The sequence below is a fragment of the Cryptotermes secundus genome, unplaced genomic scaffold (assembly GCF_002891405.2).
Source record: "Cryptotermes secundus unplaced genomic scaffold, Csec_1.0 scaffold113, whole genome shotgun sequence".
NCBI lineage: Eukaryota > Metazoa > Arthropoda > Insecta > Blattodea > Kalotermitidae > Cryptotermes > Cryptotermes secundus.
The window spans coordinates 5,411-20,019 of record NW_019722424.1 but is presented as its reverse complement, the minus strand read 5'-3'; the positions used below and the strand labels follow the sequence as shown (position 1 = coordinate 20,019).

Below are 14,609 nucleotides of genomic sequence, written 5' to 3'. Positions count from 1 at the left end.
GTATGGGAGAAACCAGTAGTAGAAACACCGGCCTCCCTGCAAGAATGAATGAGGAAAGAATGAAAGCAAGGAATGAATGTGAGATAATTGGACCAACAAATCCTGGACCATGGAAGTGCTCGGGATAAGCACCACTGAAGAGGTGGATGCAGTAGGATGAACAGTGCAAAGAGACATGAAAGAACAGCACGACTGAATGCAGACGTTGCCAGCAGAACACCACGGAAATGGAAGAGAGGAAGAACCTTTAAGCTGTTCGGGACGAACAACCTTTAGAAGGAAGCAATGTAATGTGCTATCTTACGGTCATCACTGCACAATGGCCACATAGGAAGTTAACAGCCTACAATGAGTCTCCACGGTTATGACAAATACACGAAGCATTCCCACAGAGACAACGCAATAACAGTGGGCTGTTGCATAGGAATTGCAGAATCAACGAAGCAGTGTTTCCCTGGTGATAGACAACAGAAGGTTTACTGCGTAGCAATGGCCGCAAATATATAAGAAGGTAATGCTTTTGCCGAGACAGTCTTGGGATAGCCGCCGCTGAAGACAGTTTGGATCCAGCCACGGTCAGGGACAGCTGAAATATAGTAGCGGTCGCGGGAAGAAGACCCGAATGCGTGTTCGGAAGATTTGATGTGATAATTTGTGATACTGCCGAGGGCAGAAATTGCGAGACTGTAAATTGTGTGATTGTAAGAGCGAGTGTTCAATGAATTCGCTATATCCAATACANATCTGAAACTATATATAAAGCACTGATTGGGTCAATAATAACTACCAGCAGATGTCACCACAGAAAGTTACAGTGTCATAACTTACAATAAAACTCAAAATGAAGTTGTATATTAGTGATGCAATGTTGTCAGCTGGCCTACTGTAACAGTAATAAGATGCAGGGACAATGAGGGCCATCATATGGAGCAGAAATATGGACATGGACTGATGCAGACATTAGCATACAAATGGAAACAGAGCCCAAATTTGTAAGAAATAGAAAAGGAAAAACTAGGGGAGAATAAAAAACAAAAACGTGAATTTAAAGATGTATTAAAATGTAATGAGTAAGATGCGCCAGACATATTTTAACAGAGGAAGAAATTAAAATGAAACAAAAAATTTTTGAAAATGGAACTAAAAGAGAACATCGAAGAAGAAAACCAATATAATGATTGGAAAAGGGGCTAGGAAAAATTTTAAGGCAGAAAGAAGGAAGAAGAGGAGGAGGAGAAGGAGGAAGCTTTGGGAAGGGAAAGATGGATGAAGAGACATGATTGATTGATGCCCCTCATTAAGTGGTAGTATCTTAGAAGAATCATTACCTCTGCTATAGCTTGATCTGCTGCCTCCATTTTGTCAAATGTAACAAAGCCACGACTGAAAAATAACATTAACATGATCAATGTTAACACAATGCTTCTAATCCATATTAGTTTAGGAACCTGAATACTGGTGATGATAAAATTATGGCCTTCTGGGATGTAGTTTGGTAAATAGCTCACCTCTATGAGGACCTCAAATCTCACTGGAATGCAATGGAATTGCACAAGGTTTCCCTACCAGCTCAGCTATTTGCTGCACTTAGCACAGTAAAACGTTGTAAGGCAAATGTTCACTATTGCTCAGAGTGCATCAAAACACATTGTTTAAACAACATTTAAGTTATCTGAGCAAAGACCATGCAGATTAAATTAATTTAAATGGTGCGGGACATGATTATAATGAAGTACTAAAACTTTGAGAACTATTTTCCTACCAGCAGCAACACAGAGTTGGGGAAAAAAAAATTCAGACCAAAAGTGTAACTCAAATGTACAATTTAATGACTCTAGTCTACAGGAATATTCTAGTAATGGTATGACTAATTACCTTTTGTATACATATATTTCTGTCTTAAATGCAGGAAGATACAAAGCTATACATGCACTTGCACATATGACAAGCCACTGGGTGGTATTACCATTTTCAGAACTGAGGGAATGAGGGGAACATCATAACTAAAGCAGCTGAATGTATTTATGTAATGTCAAAAGCTCCTTACAGTATTTAAATTTCAGGTAATGACTTTAAATAATGAGATTACTACCAAAAATATTACACCCTTTCAAAATATCTGGCTGTAAATAATTATTACCTCTCAGAGGGAAGCCATCATGAATAACAATATCATACTATTGCTGTTTTATATATTTTTAATATAAATATCCTGTACAACTTCTTTATTTCAACCATCACAACACAACTAATATCAAGATCAGTGCCTAGTTTTGGCTCTGCTACATGTTTCGGCTATTAATAGCAATCATCAGGCAAATACATGGTTAACATATATACACCACTGAACCGCAGTACTAGTAAAATTGGATACAATATTATTAATTATTTAAAATACCAGACACAAATATACAATAAATTAGATTATATAAAACAAGAATAAAATTCTTCAATTGATATTTTACATCACTGAGTCAGTCGTTGGTTTTTGTAACTTTGTTGCAGTCCCACGGACAAATTGGAATATTCTATATTTTGTGTATAAATAAAAAATGTATTGGAGGCTCATGATGTAGATGTAGTAATATTAATGTTAATTATTTAGTCGGTGCCTCATCTTACAAAGTATTGTCTGTTCTGTAGGGAATGTATACAACTTTCTTGTCACAATAATCAGACTAAGGAAAAGAGAATTTTATGGAAGGGCCGATGAGAAAAGTAGAAGCATTTTCAAAGCGTCTTTAAATGGTTTTGTGAACCAACTAAAAATGGAAAAGCTGCTTGAAGAGAACTATATACATTTCAGGAGCTTCAGTGATTCAGTATTGAGGGGGTGGGTTTCCCCATGCACCGCAACTGATAGCCTATTGTACATCCCCCTTTTAATTTCTACCATCTCCATCCCCTACCGATACTGGTGCTCGCTATCAGCCCCTTTCTGCCACCGAGGTTTCTACCCTCTACTTGGCAGTGGTATCTAATAGTTAGTCCCTTTCTGTCAGCGAGTTAGTCCCTCCTTTGGCAGTGGTACCTAATACTTTAGCCCCTTTCTGCCAGCAAGGTTTCTACCCTCTACTTGGCAGTGGTATCTAATAATTAGTCCCTTTCTGTCAGCAAGGTCGTCCCTCCTCTGGCAGTGGTACCTAATACTTCCCCATCTATCGGAGGCATTGGAAACTTTTTGGCCTAATTTAGCTCAGAGGCCTCCTAGAGGCATGAGGTTCTTTTACGTGCCGTAAATCTACGACATGGCACCCACGGCTTAAAGTCCCTCCCAGAGGACTTGTTCCCTGAATTTTTCCGCCCTTAAAAATTCCACGACCTCCTCCGGGTTTGAACCCGCGTACCTTAAGTCATGAGGTGGGAACGTTACCCCTAGACTACGGAGGCCGTTTTTCAGGAGCTTACTACATTTGGAACTTGTCACAGGATGTTAAGTCTGTTCCTGCAAATAGAGCAAATGGTTAATAATGTTGTGGCTTATAGAACTGCTGCTAGGCAATGACCCCCAAATAAACAACTATACAACAGCTGTTGCCTAGGTAATGGCTCTGCCAACAGACATGAATGCAACAACTGCACTGCAAAAGGGAAGTGGTGCTTTCTATGCGGTCTGAACTTAGAAGTTATAAAGAGGATAAGTGTGGAATCAGTGGAGTGGAGTGAATTGGTTGGCGAGTTAGTGAGGAGTGGGTGAGTGAGTTAAATAACCACTGGGATTCAGATGTTGAGAGCTGTTGTTGTTAGAAGATGGTAGCTGTGGCCGGGAAAAATTTGGGAACACAGAGGAAGGGGAACGTCCGTCACCGAAGCTGCCATCAAGCAACAACTGTGAAGAATGTAACAGACTGTGAAGACCTAGTGTGTCCTACAGTCGTTTATGAAGTGTGTAGAACAGTGACAGCATAATCCTTACTTGTGGTTAAAAGTTGTAAGAGTTCAATAAATCTGATTACCAAACCAAACCCCATCTACGGTCACTAAGATCATGGCATTATGTAGCAGGATCAGCCTACAGCATTTTCAGCTAGCTAAGCCTACGATTAGAAAATAAACATATGGCTCTAAGAATAATGAGGGAAAAGCAAACTGGCCAGCTCAGATGCTCATAGAGTAGTAGTATTTAGGAGGCAAAGGTATCATAAATATAATTAACTGGGAAACATAAGCAATTAATTGCAATTTACTGAAATGGTATTCTACACAATACATACTGTTATGCCACTACCTCTCATTTGACTCAACATAATTGTTCCCTGTAATGTCCTCAGTGTTAAGTAACCTATAACAACTAACCTTTTATGCTCACTAAAATTACTGTACTAAAGTCTCTCCCAGAAGTCATCCACCATCTAAAATAACAAGGGAGGATGCTTGCATCTGATATTCTTAGTCCTTTACTGTGAGACTCAATACGTGGTACTCTAAGTAGTTCAAACCTGGAACAGACAATGCTGCTACTTACTTTTTCTCTATTTCCATTGTTACGTTAACTATGTTGCCATATGTGTGGAACGTTTTCTTCAGGAAATCTTCAGTTATCTTATATCCTGATACAAAAATTGTGTTACCCTGCCGAGGTTTATCTGCACGACCATCACGTTTTTCAGTCAGACCTCTCTCCTCACGATCTCTGGCAGATACGAAGCTGTCATACAAGTTCTGCGTCAATATGGGGAGGAAAAAAACAGTTAATCTGCATACAAAAATACTGTTGAGTACCTGCAGTCAATTCACCTATTTTACTTCATCAGCTTCTCCTTCAGCACCACTACTCATGTCTGAAGATTCAGCCAGTAAAATACATACATACAAGGTGGTTCAAATATGACCGGGACTGTTTTGTGTGTAAACAAGCCACACTGCGCAGCAGCTGTGCAACCTTGAGAGAGTGAAGCCACAACCTGCACCCTCACTCCTGTTCGGGTTAGAACCTGTTCAGTCCTGTCTGGGAGTTGCTAGAGTGATGAGCGAACAGAAGGTACCACGTAGCGTGGAACAACGCATTGTGATCAAATTCCTCATTGGAGAAAACGTCCCCTCTGCTGAAATTCACCAGACTCCAACAATAGTATGGGGAAGAGTGTCTTACACGGACCCGTGTGTTTGAGTGGTGTAAGTGCTTCAGAGAGGGCAGAGAGCGCATGGAAAATGAACCGCATGATCGTCAGCCGCAAACATCCATCACCGAGCCAAACACTGATCGTGCAGATGCGCTTATTCATGAGAACAGGCGCATTACTATCAAGAAACTTGGAGCAATGCTGTCCATCAGTGTTGGTAGTGTAGAAGACATCGTGAAATACCACCTGCACTATTGCAAGGTGAATGCACAGTGGGTACCACGCACTTTGACGGACTTGAACAAAATGGTGCGCATGCAAGTTGCCAGTCGTCTCCTACAGCAGCTTGAAGAGGAAAGTGATGCATTTTTGAAGTCTACAGTGACCACCGATGAAACGTGGGTGAACTATTTCATTTTCGAGTCCCAGCAGTCATCACGCAAGTGGCGGCATACCAGTTCTCCCAAACCCAAGAGAGCACGGAGGAGCTGTTCGGAAGGAAAAGTGATGGCAACGTTCCTCTGGAACTGGCAGGGGGTTATCCATGTAGACTTTCTGACAGATGCCAGAACAGTCAATGCAGGTTATTACTCAGACCTCCTGGCAACAGACATGAAGGAAAAGGTCCGATCCAAGCAGAAGACAGGTCGAAAGCGGGTAGCCTTCCTTCATGACAATGCACGCCCCCATACGGCCAAAACAACAATGGAAATTGAAATGGAACCTTCTGACACATCCGCCGTACAGTCCCAATTTGGCCTCAATTTGGCCCCAAGTGATTTCTACCTGTTCGGAAGGCTCAAATCAGACTTGCAAGGCATGCAGTTTGTGGAAGACACTGTCATCCAGACTGTTCGGGAGTGGATATGCCGCCAACCACAAGCCTTTTTTAAAAAGGGCATCAGGATGCTTCCAGAATGTTGGAAAAAATGTGTTGACTCTGGAGGGGAGTACGTTGAAGACTGACATGTGCAAGTAAGTGTTTGGCAATTATGGTTTTTAAAAAAAAATCGGTCCCAGTCATATTTGAACCACCTTGTACATACACATATTTTATACTTATGTATGATAAAAGACCAAGAGAAATTAACTTCATATAACAACTTCATATTAACAAATATAAAAAAGAAGTCAAATGTACTTTTTTTTTTAAACAACTGACGTTGGCTACATTATCTTGGATATAAAATCAGTTGTTGCTTGGTAGACCAATGATGGTTACTGGATACCAAATAATGAAATTTGTCCAATCAGCAAAGCTGATTTCAACATAATCAACATTTCACACTGCAGTCCCTAGTGCATGCACCATCACCTTCTTGAAGATACTAAAAGTAAAAAAGTAAAAAGTAAAGCTATCCCTGTAACAGGCCGTGAAGGCCCATAGGGTTGTGAGATGTTGAGGGTCCCACATTATCTAGACGATCAGCTCAAAGATGGCAGTAAGGTTGTCAGCCTTACGCACCAACCGCGTTTTACTCCCCAGGAAAATTATTTAATTAATTCCTGGTACTCATTTCTGTTAGAGGCTGAGTGAAACCCAGGGCCATAGTGCGGCTGGAAGGATTAGGTCAATTGAAAAAATCCAATGACCTCATCGGGACTTGAACCCATGAACCTTCCAGCTTGTAGCATAGCCCCTCAACCAACTACACTACCGCGTACCCCAATCTTGAAGATACTATCTATACAATATTATTTACAGTGTTGTTCTCCATATATTCCTGAAATGTAATAAAAATTGTAAGAAAAGTTTCCATGAAAATCACCATTTTGTATTTTGGGGCCTATCTGTTTTTGGCGCTACAATGTTCATATTCACTGGGCATCAATCTCTGACAAAAAAATTACCAGATGCTGAATATGAATAAAATCTACCCAACAGTTCAGGTAAGAGCGAGGCATTAATCCAGAAATACACAGACACACAGACAACAATCCAAAAGCCATTTTTCAGATTTAGGGGGTCTGAAAATGTGAACATGGCCGCGCCATAGCTCAAGTGGTTAGTCGCTGGCTTCCCACCACAGTGGCCTGGGTTCGATCCCGGGTCTGGTCAAGTACGATTTGTGGTGGACAAAGTGGTGCTGGGGCGGGTTTTCTCTGAGTACTTTGGTTTCCCCTGCCAATCTTCATTCCACCAAATTCTCCATCATCATAATCACCTGGAGCAGGCTACAATAGGCCAATCAGTGGCCGCCGTGCCGAGTGGACCCAGTTGGACTCAACCCCCCACTAGGCAAATTTAAAAATGTTAACATCCATGAAAATCTTCAGATCAGCTTTTTTTCACCATCTGATACTGTGTATATGAGAAAATAAAAATGGAGTTGTAAAATATATTGCCCCTGAAATGGTGTTGTCCCAGGTGCAGGAGAACTAATCAGAGGAGAGATGGAGTATGTATCACATACAGCCATATAGCAGAAATGGCAAACACTTTTACTGCTGGTGCCAGTTCCCACTGTAAGTTGTTTAGCAATAAGTAGTAGTACCAGCTGTCTTTGTTGCTCCAGTTGTCACCTGGTATACTTAACAAGATATTTTCTGCTACACATTTTCAATTCGCATAGAATATTTACAGTACAGTTCTGTCAACAATGCAACCACTTTATTCCTTAGAATTTTCACTTTTTACAACATGCTTCAGCCCCAACAACTGGAGCTTCAAAGGCTGTTTTGAGAGTGGCACAAGCAGTGGCAATTTCATTTGTGGGATGGCTTCTTAAATCTGATTTAATATATTTCATACATAAAACTAATCAATAACGAGGAGTAAGCTTATCTAAAATACAATATATTGAGTTCTCTTGTCACTACCTAATGCACAGTGCAGAAATGTAAAGTAACAGCATAAATGTATCATACACAAAAAATATGAGAACCACAAAGATCTCTGATGCAAGGCCTCATACATGTAGAGTTTTTAATATTCTAATGTTTGGTCTTAGCTCTTGCAGATGGTTTGTGCTGTGCTTGGCTTATATATGCTATCTTGCTGCTGGTACAGGTGTCCAAAAATAGGGACTAGTTCTATTGATTTGGCCCAACTGAGTAGGGTTTACCTGAAGACACAGACAGAATCCAGTCTTCAAAATGTTGATTTTTCAAAGATAAAGATGATGGATAAAGTCCAGCAACATAATATTTGTACAAAAAATATAGCTTGGTAAACTAATGAATTAACAAGGGCCTTCATATGTCACTATATGCAGATAAAGTTACAATGACCAGTTTTAGCCAAAATCTCAGTGCTGTCAAACATGGTACCAGTGCCAAAAGGTCATAACGCTTGCAGGAGAAAGAATACAGCTCCTACCTTATACTCAGTCATAATCTTGGTCAGTGCCAATTATCCTGATAGATATTTTCATGGATTTCCCCTGGCAAATACCAGGACTCCCATTCACAATGCTCTTCATTCTCATATTTCATGATTCACACAAGCTCTTCAGTCATTACAAAATGATCTAAAACAACTCACCTTTACTTTGGGCCTGTTATCTGTTTCCATGTCTTCTGGATGCGTCGCAGAGAAAGGCTGGTACCCACTTACAGTACGTTCTGTACCAGACAGTTTCCGTTCAAGACCTCTGGGTCTTTTGAATCCGGCCTGTTCGGGTTTTTTAGGAGTCTTTACAATGGCTGTAATAGCCCCTGACTTAAGAAGTTTCTTTGCCACCTCACGTGCATCACGAGCCTCTGCTGGACGTTTTGGAGTTTGAGGTGTGCGTTCTGGTTCTGGTCGAGGTGCTTTCAACGCCTGTAATGCCTTTTTCTAAAACAAAACACCAATAAAAATATTTATATAAAATCACTTATCTAAATGTGCACAAAGAGAGTCTTGCCCAAAGAAACCAGAATGTACTCTGCCATCAGAAAGAAACCATGCTCTGATTAAGTGCATGTACAGTCATGTTCCTTTTTCTCAAGTACTCCATCTATATAGATTAGACAAAGAGAACAAACCAGTTGGCACAGCTGTAAGTATGCATTTCAAACATGTTACTGGCTCTCCTGCCTAAGATTGTTTTCCTCAGTTGTTCCACAAAAAAGGGTATGACAACTTCCTTCCAAACTCATCTCAACTCAACGTTCACAATGATATTCCCATCTCATTTTATAGTCTTTGCAAATAGATCTCTTTCATTCTTTTGCTAGTGTCAGTCTTTTAAAGACAGTGTACTTCGCAGCCTTCACTCAGTCATGTCATATGGTATAATTTTTTAACAAAACTTTAACAGTAAAAACGTATACCTTCTACAAACGAAAATAATCATGAATGCGATCAGTATTCCAAAGTGAGCCTTGTACAGGTTTATGGCCTTGCATACAAAAACTTTCACCTCCATACATATTTGCTTTAATAACATTTATAGGTAATGACCAAGATTTTCAATAATAGTCAAAGGTTCATGAAGCACTAGGTACAGACAAACGGCTAAGCTACGCCGATACAAAACGGGGCAGGCCTCTATTAAGCAGTTTAAATAAGCATGATCATTATGTCATCCTTTATTAGGCCTGCCTAACTTGCAAAATTAACAAACACAACATACTGCTTGCTGCCTAATTCGTGTTACTTTCTTGTTTGGATTACTAATCAGCCCTGACGATGGAGGAAATATGTTCCTCCGAAAAGTCGGCTGACTCTCATGGAGGCTTCAGTAGTCTTTACAGCCACCAACGTAACCTCAAAGCCAACTAAACATACCCTTTACATTAATGTCTGTTATTATATATAAGTGTTTAACGTACTTTTTTCTTAAGCTTTGCATATTTCGCTTGAAGCATCAATTCCTCTTCAGTGAGATTTGTTGGAAAGTGTAGATACACCATTTTAAATAACCTCCTCAACCGTTCTCAACCTTTCACGGCACACTGACAACCACTAATCAGCAATTGACAGCCAGAGATTGTAGTAACACTTTTTCGAAGATGTACCAGACATATACTCTGAGGCTCTGAGGTTTATCATCGTTCGTTATTCAGTAATTGGTGGCACTATGTAACGGTGTGATCGGTGTGTACTTTTCGTAGCGATGAAAGCATGTAACGACTTATAAGGCCTATGTAGGGTTAGGATGGCGTACATTGTCAAAGGAGACAATTTGTCTGATGTAAAATATTTGGACAGAAAATAAAAATAAAATAGAAAATAAATGTTGCCATCCATTATCCTTATCAGAGTAATGGTGAACATTCCATCCTTCACGCGGTCGTCCGATTGCATTTGATTAACGGAAGGTACAGATTGAATGTGTCTGATTTCCGACAGAACTTTCGCAATTTAAGATTTCAGTCAGAATTATAATTTGTAATTAAAGTCTTCGGTAAGAGACTCAACAATGAAGTTTATTCTTCCTTCTGTAACAGCATGTTCTAGTCGTGTTGGTTATATTACAGATATACGACGGCTACCTGGCCTAGTATTAGAAACACCGCAGTTGTTACTATACACAAAGGTATGTAAAATATTATGTGGTAATACTAACACAACGGAGAAGTTCATGGAAGTAGGCCTAGGCCCACTGGGGCTGTAGTGCCAAGGAAAAAAAAAAATAACACAATTCAGAATCCTGAAATTCTGACCATAACATATCTCGTTTTTATTTTGGGTAGCATAATGTTTAATCTGAAACAAAATGTAATAAATTAATCTAAATTTTGTACCTTATAGGGTGGCAGCATACCGCATTTGACGTATGAAGTGTTGCAGATGGTCTCCAAAGAACAACATGCTCTGCACATACCAATTTCAACTGTCGCACATTGTCATGAAGCAGTGGTTGCTTTTGGGAAAGGCATTGCAGACTTCATTGGGCTTAAAGTATTTCTGATATACTTGTTTATGCTTTTATACCACTTCAAAGCAATCATAATATTTCTGTGTGAATAATAGGCATTACCAAAATATAACTGATTAAGGTACATGACTAAGCTTGCTATGGTTCACGTATTTTTCAAAATTTCGGATATATGATAATGGTTCAGGTTATGGGCTAAACAGTATCTCAGTGTTAGTGAACTTTAACAGAATTGTCAGACCACAGCATGCATAGATCTGCTCCTCATGTAAACATATACACACAAATATTATCTGCCAGTCAGAAAGTAACAATAATAAATTAAACAAAACTGAAGTAGTTCAGTAGCACACAAATATTACCAGCTGATTCAAATTGCTTGTTTTACGTTATAGGAATATTTGACATTCTGCAGTATACATGACCCAGCAGCTGTGACTCCCCACGGATTCAATGAGAGGGACACAGTATCGATATGGTCTCGAACTGGAAGGAAACAGCTGGACCCTGACAAGTATGATATGAGTTCTTTCTTGTGCCACAAAGAATGAGAAATGTTACTGTACTGGTTTTTAAGGTTTCACAACAAAATGTTCTGGAAAAACTCATGATACCAAATGTGCATAGAGATGCTAAGAGATTAAAAATGAATAATTAGACAAAGAAGTGCATAATTTCTGTTGCCATTGATTTCTTTAAAGTTGTCATGTGCAACCTCACTATAAAATGGAAAAATGCGTAGCTGCCATATTTCAAAGTCATATTTAACACACAAGATAAAAAGGCATAAGAAAGCTGCTCTATTTAAAGAGATTTTCACTGCAGTAAATTGCAGGATTCTGCATGAGAGGGTGTTACCCCAACTTCAGAAGTCATTATGCCCATGATACTATAGGTAATTAAAAAGAATAAACGTAGGGTGGCCTTCAGTGGCTTGAATTTTGAAAATGTGCCCATTAGTTTTGCCATATCAGTCCTCATGCAATAACTATAGAACAGCTGAACAGATTTTCATGCAAAGTGATATTGGGCATTTACTAAAATTTGTCAGCATATTCCATTCTGGTTACAATCAGATGACAATAAGGAATGCTTTACACAAAGACCTGTGTTTCTCCATGCATCTTGAATGTGGCATACCAAATATTTAATTAAGTGAAAAAAAGTTTGAACAAACATTGTAAAGAAGAATAAAATGCACACTTTATGTCCAGTACATTCTTTTCCATAAGTCTCACAATATTTGAGTTAATTAAACAAAATGGACATTTTTATATGTTTATCTCATCTCGAGAACTACTGACTAATTTTGTTCAAGTTTTAATTGAAGGCAGGCCCACCTTGCCTGTCTGGCCCACGTATTTTACATTAATTATAAGAGAGCATCAGAAGTCATTACTTATGATTGAAAATCCAGCAACAACAAAGCAAACCTGTCAGAATTATTGCACTATTTCCTAACATACTCCTTGTTTACATTATCACTATAGCTTTTATGGCTTTTAGTATGTAATATTTCATGATTTTAACTAAGAAAACATATGTTGACATTAATTTTATCACTTTGATATCAAAAGCTGATACTATGGTGATGGTAGCTTGGTCACATTACCTGGCATTGACAAGGCAAATGTCAAAACGCCCCTCCAAACTTTTTCTGTCAGTGACAAACAATGTCAGTAATAAATGATGATGTGAACATACTTTTTAAATACATTTGAGAATATTTTGTTAGTCCTCCGATGCTCTGTTCTCTGTAAGAGACATTGTGCATAGTTCAAATAGACCTTAAACAAGTGAAAAATTGTAACAAATTATAGGGTCAGCAGTCCTCATTTTCAGTTTTCCTTAGCGTGTGCAGTAATTAAAAACAAAAGGGCAAATAATATATAGAAGATGGGTGGACAGATAAGTTGGCACTATAAGCAATTACAAATGTTAATATGATATCTTCAGGTACATGGACATGATAGAAGCCTTTCAGCCTGACATGTACCAGTCTTTATGTGATGGTGATACAAACCCCACTAGCAGCAAGAAGAGGGTCCAAAAGTCAATCAACAGGTCAATAGCATTCCTTGAGAAATGTCTTGAGAGACATGAGAAATCAGAGGTAAAACCATTGTTCACTAGACATACAATTCATTAATGTAAAGCAAAGTTTTCCCAGGACATAAGTAATGTGTCATTAATGCATGTAGGGGGAGTGAGGTAAAGCTTCATGCCTTCTGGACCTCAAACCTAGATAAAGGTGAGTGGCCAGCTTCACAATCCAGCCATTTCATATAAGTACCCATTGAACAGGAGGCTGGGTGGACCATCGAGTCAACCTGGGACAGTGGTGGTGAAAATAAAAATCCTGCCCATATTAGGAATTTAACCCCCGCCTTCCGTCCTGGGCTTATCATAGGACTTATGAACATCAGTTCAATTTACCACACCCCCCTCCTCTCTTCTTCCTCCCACTTTGGAGCATAGGGCCGATTTCTCAGTTTCGTGATCATTTTTTCAGGAGTCCTTGGATGGCTGATCAGCTCATCACAAGGTCTCTACCTAAACACAGAACACAAACACAGAATAAATGCATACACACACCAAACATCCATGCCTTGTGTAGGATTCGAACCCATGATCCCAGCTTTTACAAGCAAGCAAAGACAGTGCATGCCTTAGACTGCTTGGCTACCATGACCGGCATTTACCACATTGATATAAATGAAAACAAGCTGCATGTTCCGTAACTCGACAGACTACAACTTACTGGCCAGGATTTGCTTCATGTCAGGAATGTGCACTCCCATGTTCAGAACATTACTCACTGCTGTCCAGTTGATGCTGGGAGCTCCTCCTGCAGGAGTTAAGTTGTTTCAAGTGTGAAGCTGACCAAGGTTGTGAATGCATGGAGTTTTATTTTCAACCCTTCATGGTTTGAGCTTGTGCACAAAGATAATTTATTACAAGCAGTGCCATTGACATTTCCGCTCCAAAATGCTGTACCATCAAAGAATTGTAGAGCTTTCTTTTTATTAGAGTTACCAAAGCCAGGTTATAATATGGTCATTTCATTTTATCTCTTTTCGCTTCTCAAGTATGCTTTAATTCCCATTAATCTGATACATGCTAACAAAATTTGTCATCTATCCATAGGTGCTTCTGTCATCAAAATATAGATCCTTCAGAAATTTCCCAAAAACTAATTTACCATGTGCTGCATATTTGAAAGAATGTCTGGTATTTGATCATATACTAGCTGAAAAGTTTATTGAAATGATAATGATCGTTAAAAATAGAGAATTTCAGTTGTTTTGCTTTGTGCAGGTTCTGAAAGAAAGTGCAATCTTAGGGGCAGTGGAGGGAGGCTACAGCATTGAAGGAAGAGAAGACTCTGCAAAGTATCTTGCAAATAGCTCTGTCTTTGGTTATGTTATTGATGGACTCCATTCCAATGGTCCTGATGTGGAGCAGTTGACTATTGAAGATGTGAAGCCAGTTCTGGAAGCAAGTCTGGTAATTGAAATGAAAGTTGTGGGAACTGGAAGCAGTGAATTGAAAATTCATGATTTATTTCACCGTCTTTTAGTGCATACACTTATCTACCTCACTCCTTTCTCTCGCATTACATGTTTCGGCACAAAAGTGCCATCTTCAGGTGCTTATTCGATTAACGTTAAACTAGTTCACTGCATGCCTTGTCTTCATATTAAAATAATTAAAATATATATTTATCATATATACTGAT

The 14,609-nt window shown here is 39.2% G+C and overlaps 2 protein-coding genes across 4 annotated transcripts in view; one reads left to right on the top strand and one right to left on the bottom strand.

The window, feature by feature from the left end:
• Positions 1 to 9,990, bottom strand: part of LOC111861287 (negative elongation factor E) — a gene marked incomplete in the record, with an annotated part of 24,586 nt that extends 14,596 nt beyond the window's left edge. The window contains 4 exon segments of the mRNA XM_033750257.1: positions 1,329 to 1,383; positions 4,466 to 4,662; positions 8,548 to 8,841; positions 9,822 to 9,990. Coding sequence (XP_033606148.1) covers positions 1,329 to 1,383; positions 4,466 to 4,662; positions 8,548 to 8,841; positions 9,822 to 9,902 — 627 coding nt within the window.
• Positions 9,991 to 10,059: 69 nt separating this feature from the next.
• LOC111861286 (queuine tRNA-ribosyltransferase accessory subunit 2) overlaps positions 10,060 to 14,609 on the top strand; it is a 9,561-nt gene continuing 5,011 nt past the window's right edge. Inside the window, exons 1-6 of one of the 3 annotated variants that reach the window (XM_023845724.2) lie at positions 10,064 to 10,310; positions 10,470 to 10,528; positions 10,744 to 10,893; positions 11,266 to 11,384; positions 12,827 to 12,983; positions 14,189 to 14,377. In XM_023845724.2, the coding sequence (XP_023701492.1) occupies positions 10,783 to 10,893; positions 11,266 to 11,384; positions 12,827 to 12,983; positions 14,189 to 14,377 (576 nt within the window). In that variant the 5' untranslated portion in view covers positions 10,064 to 10,310; positions 10,470 to 10,528; positions 10,744 to 10,782. Of the gene's footprint in view, positions 10,529 to 10,743; positions 10,894 to 11,265; positions 11,385 to 12,826; positions 12,984 to 14,188; positions 14,378 to 14,609 lie in introns of all 3 variants that reach the window. The other 2 variants (XM_023845723.2, XM_023845722.2) reach the window with 2 other exon arrangements.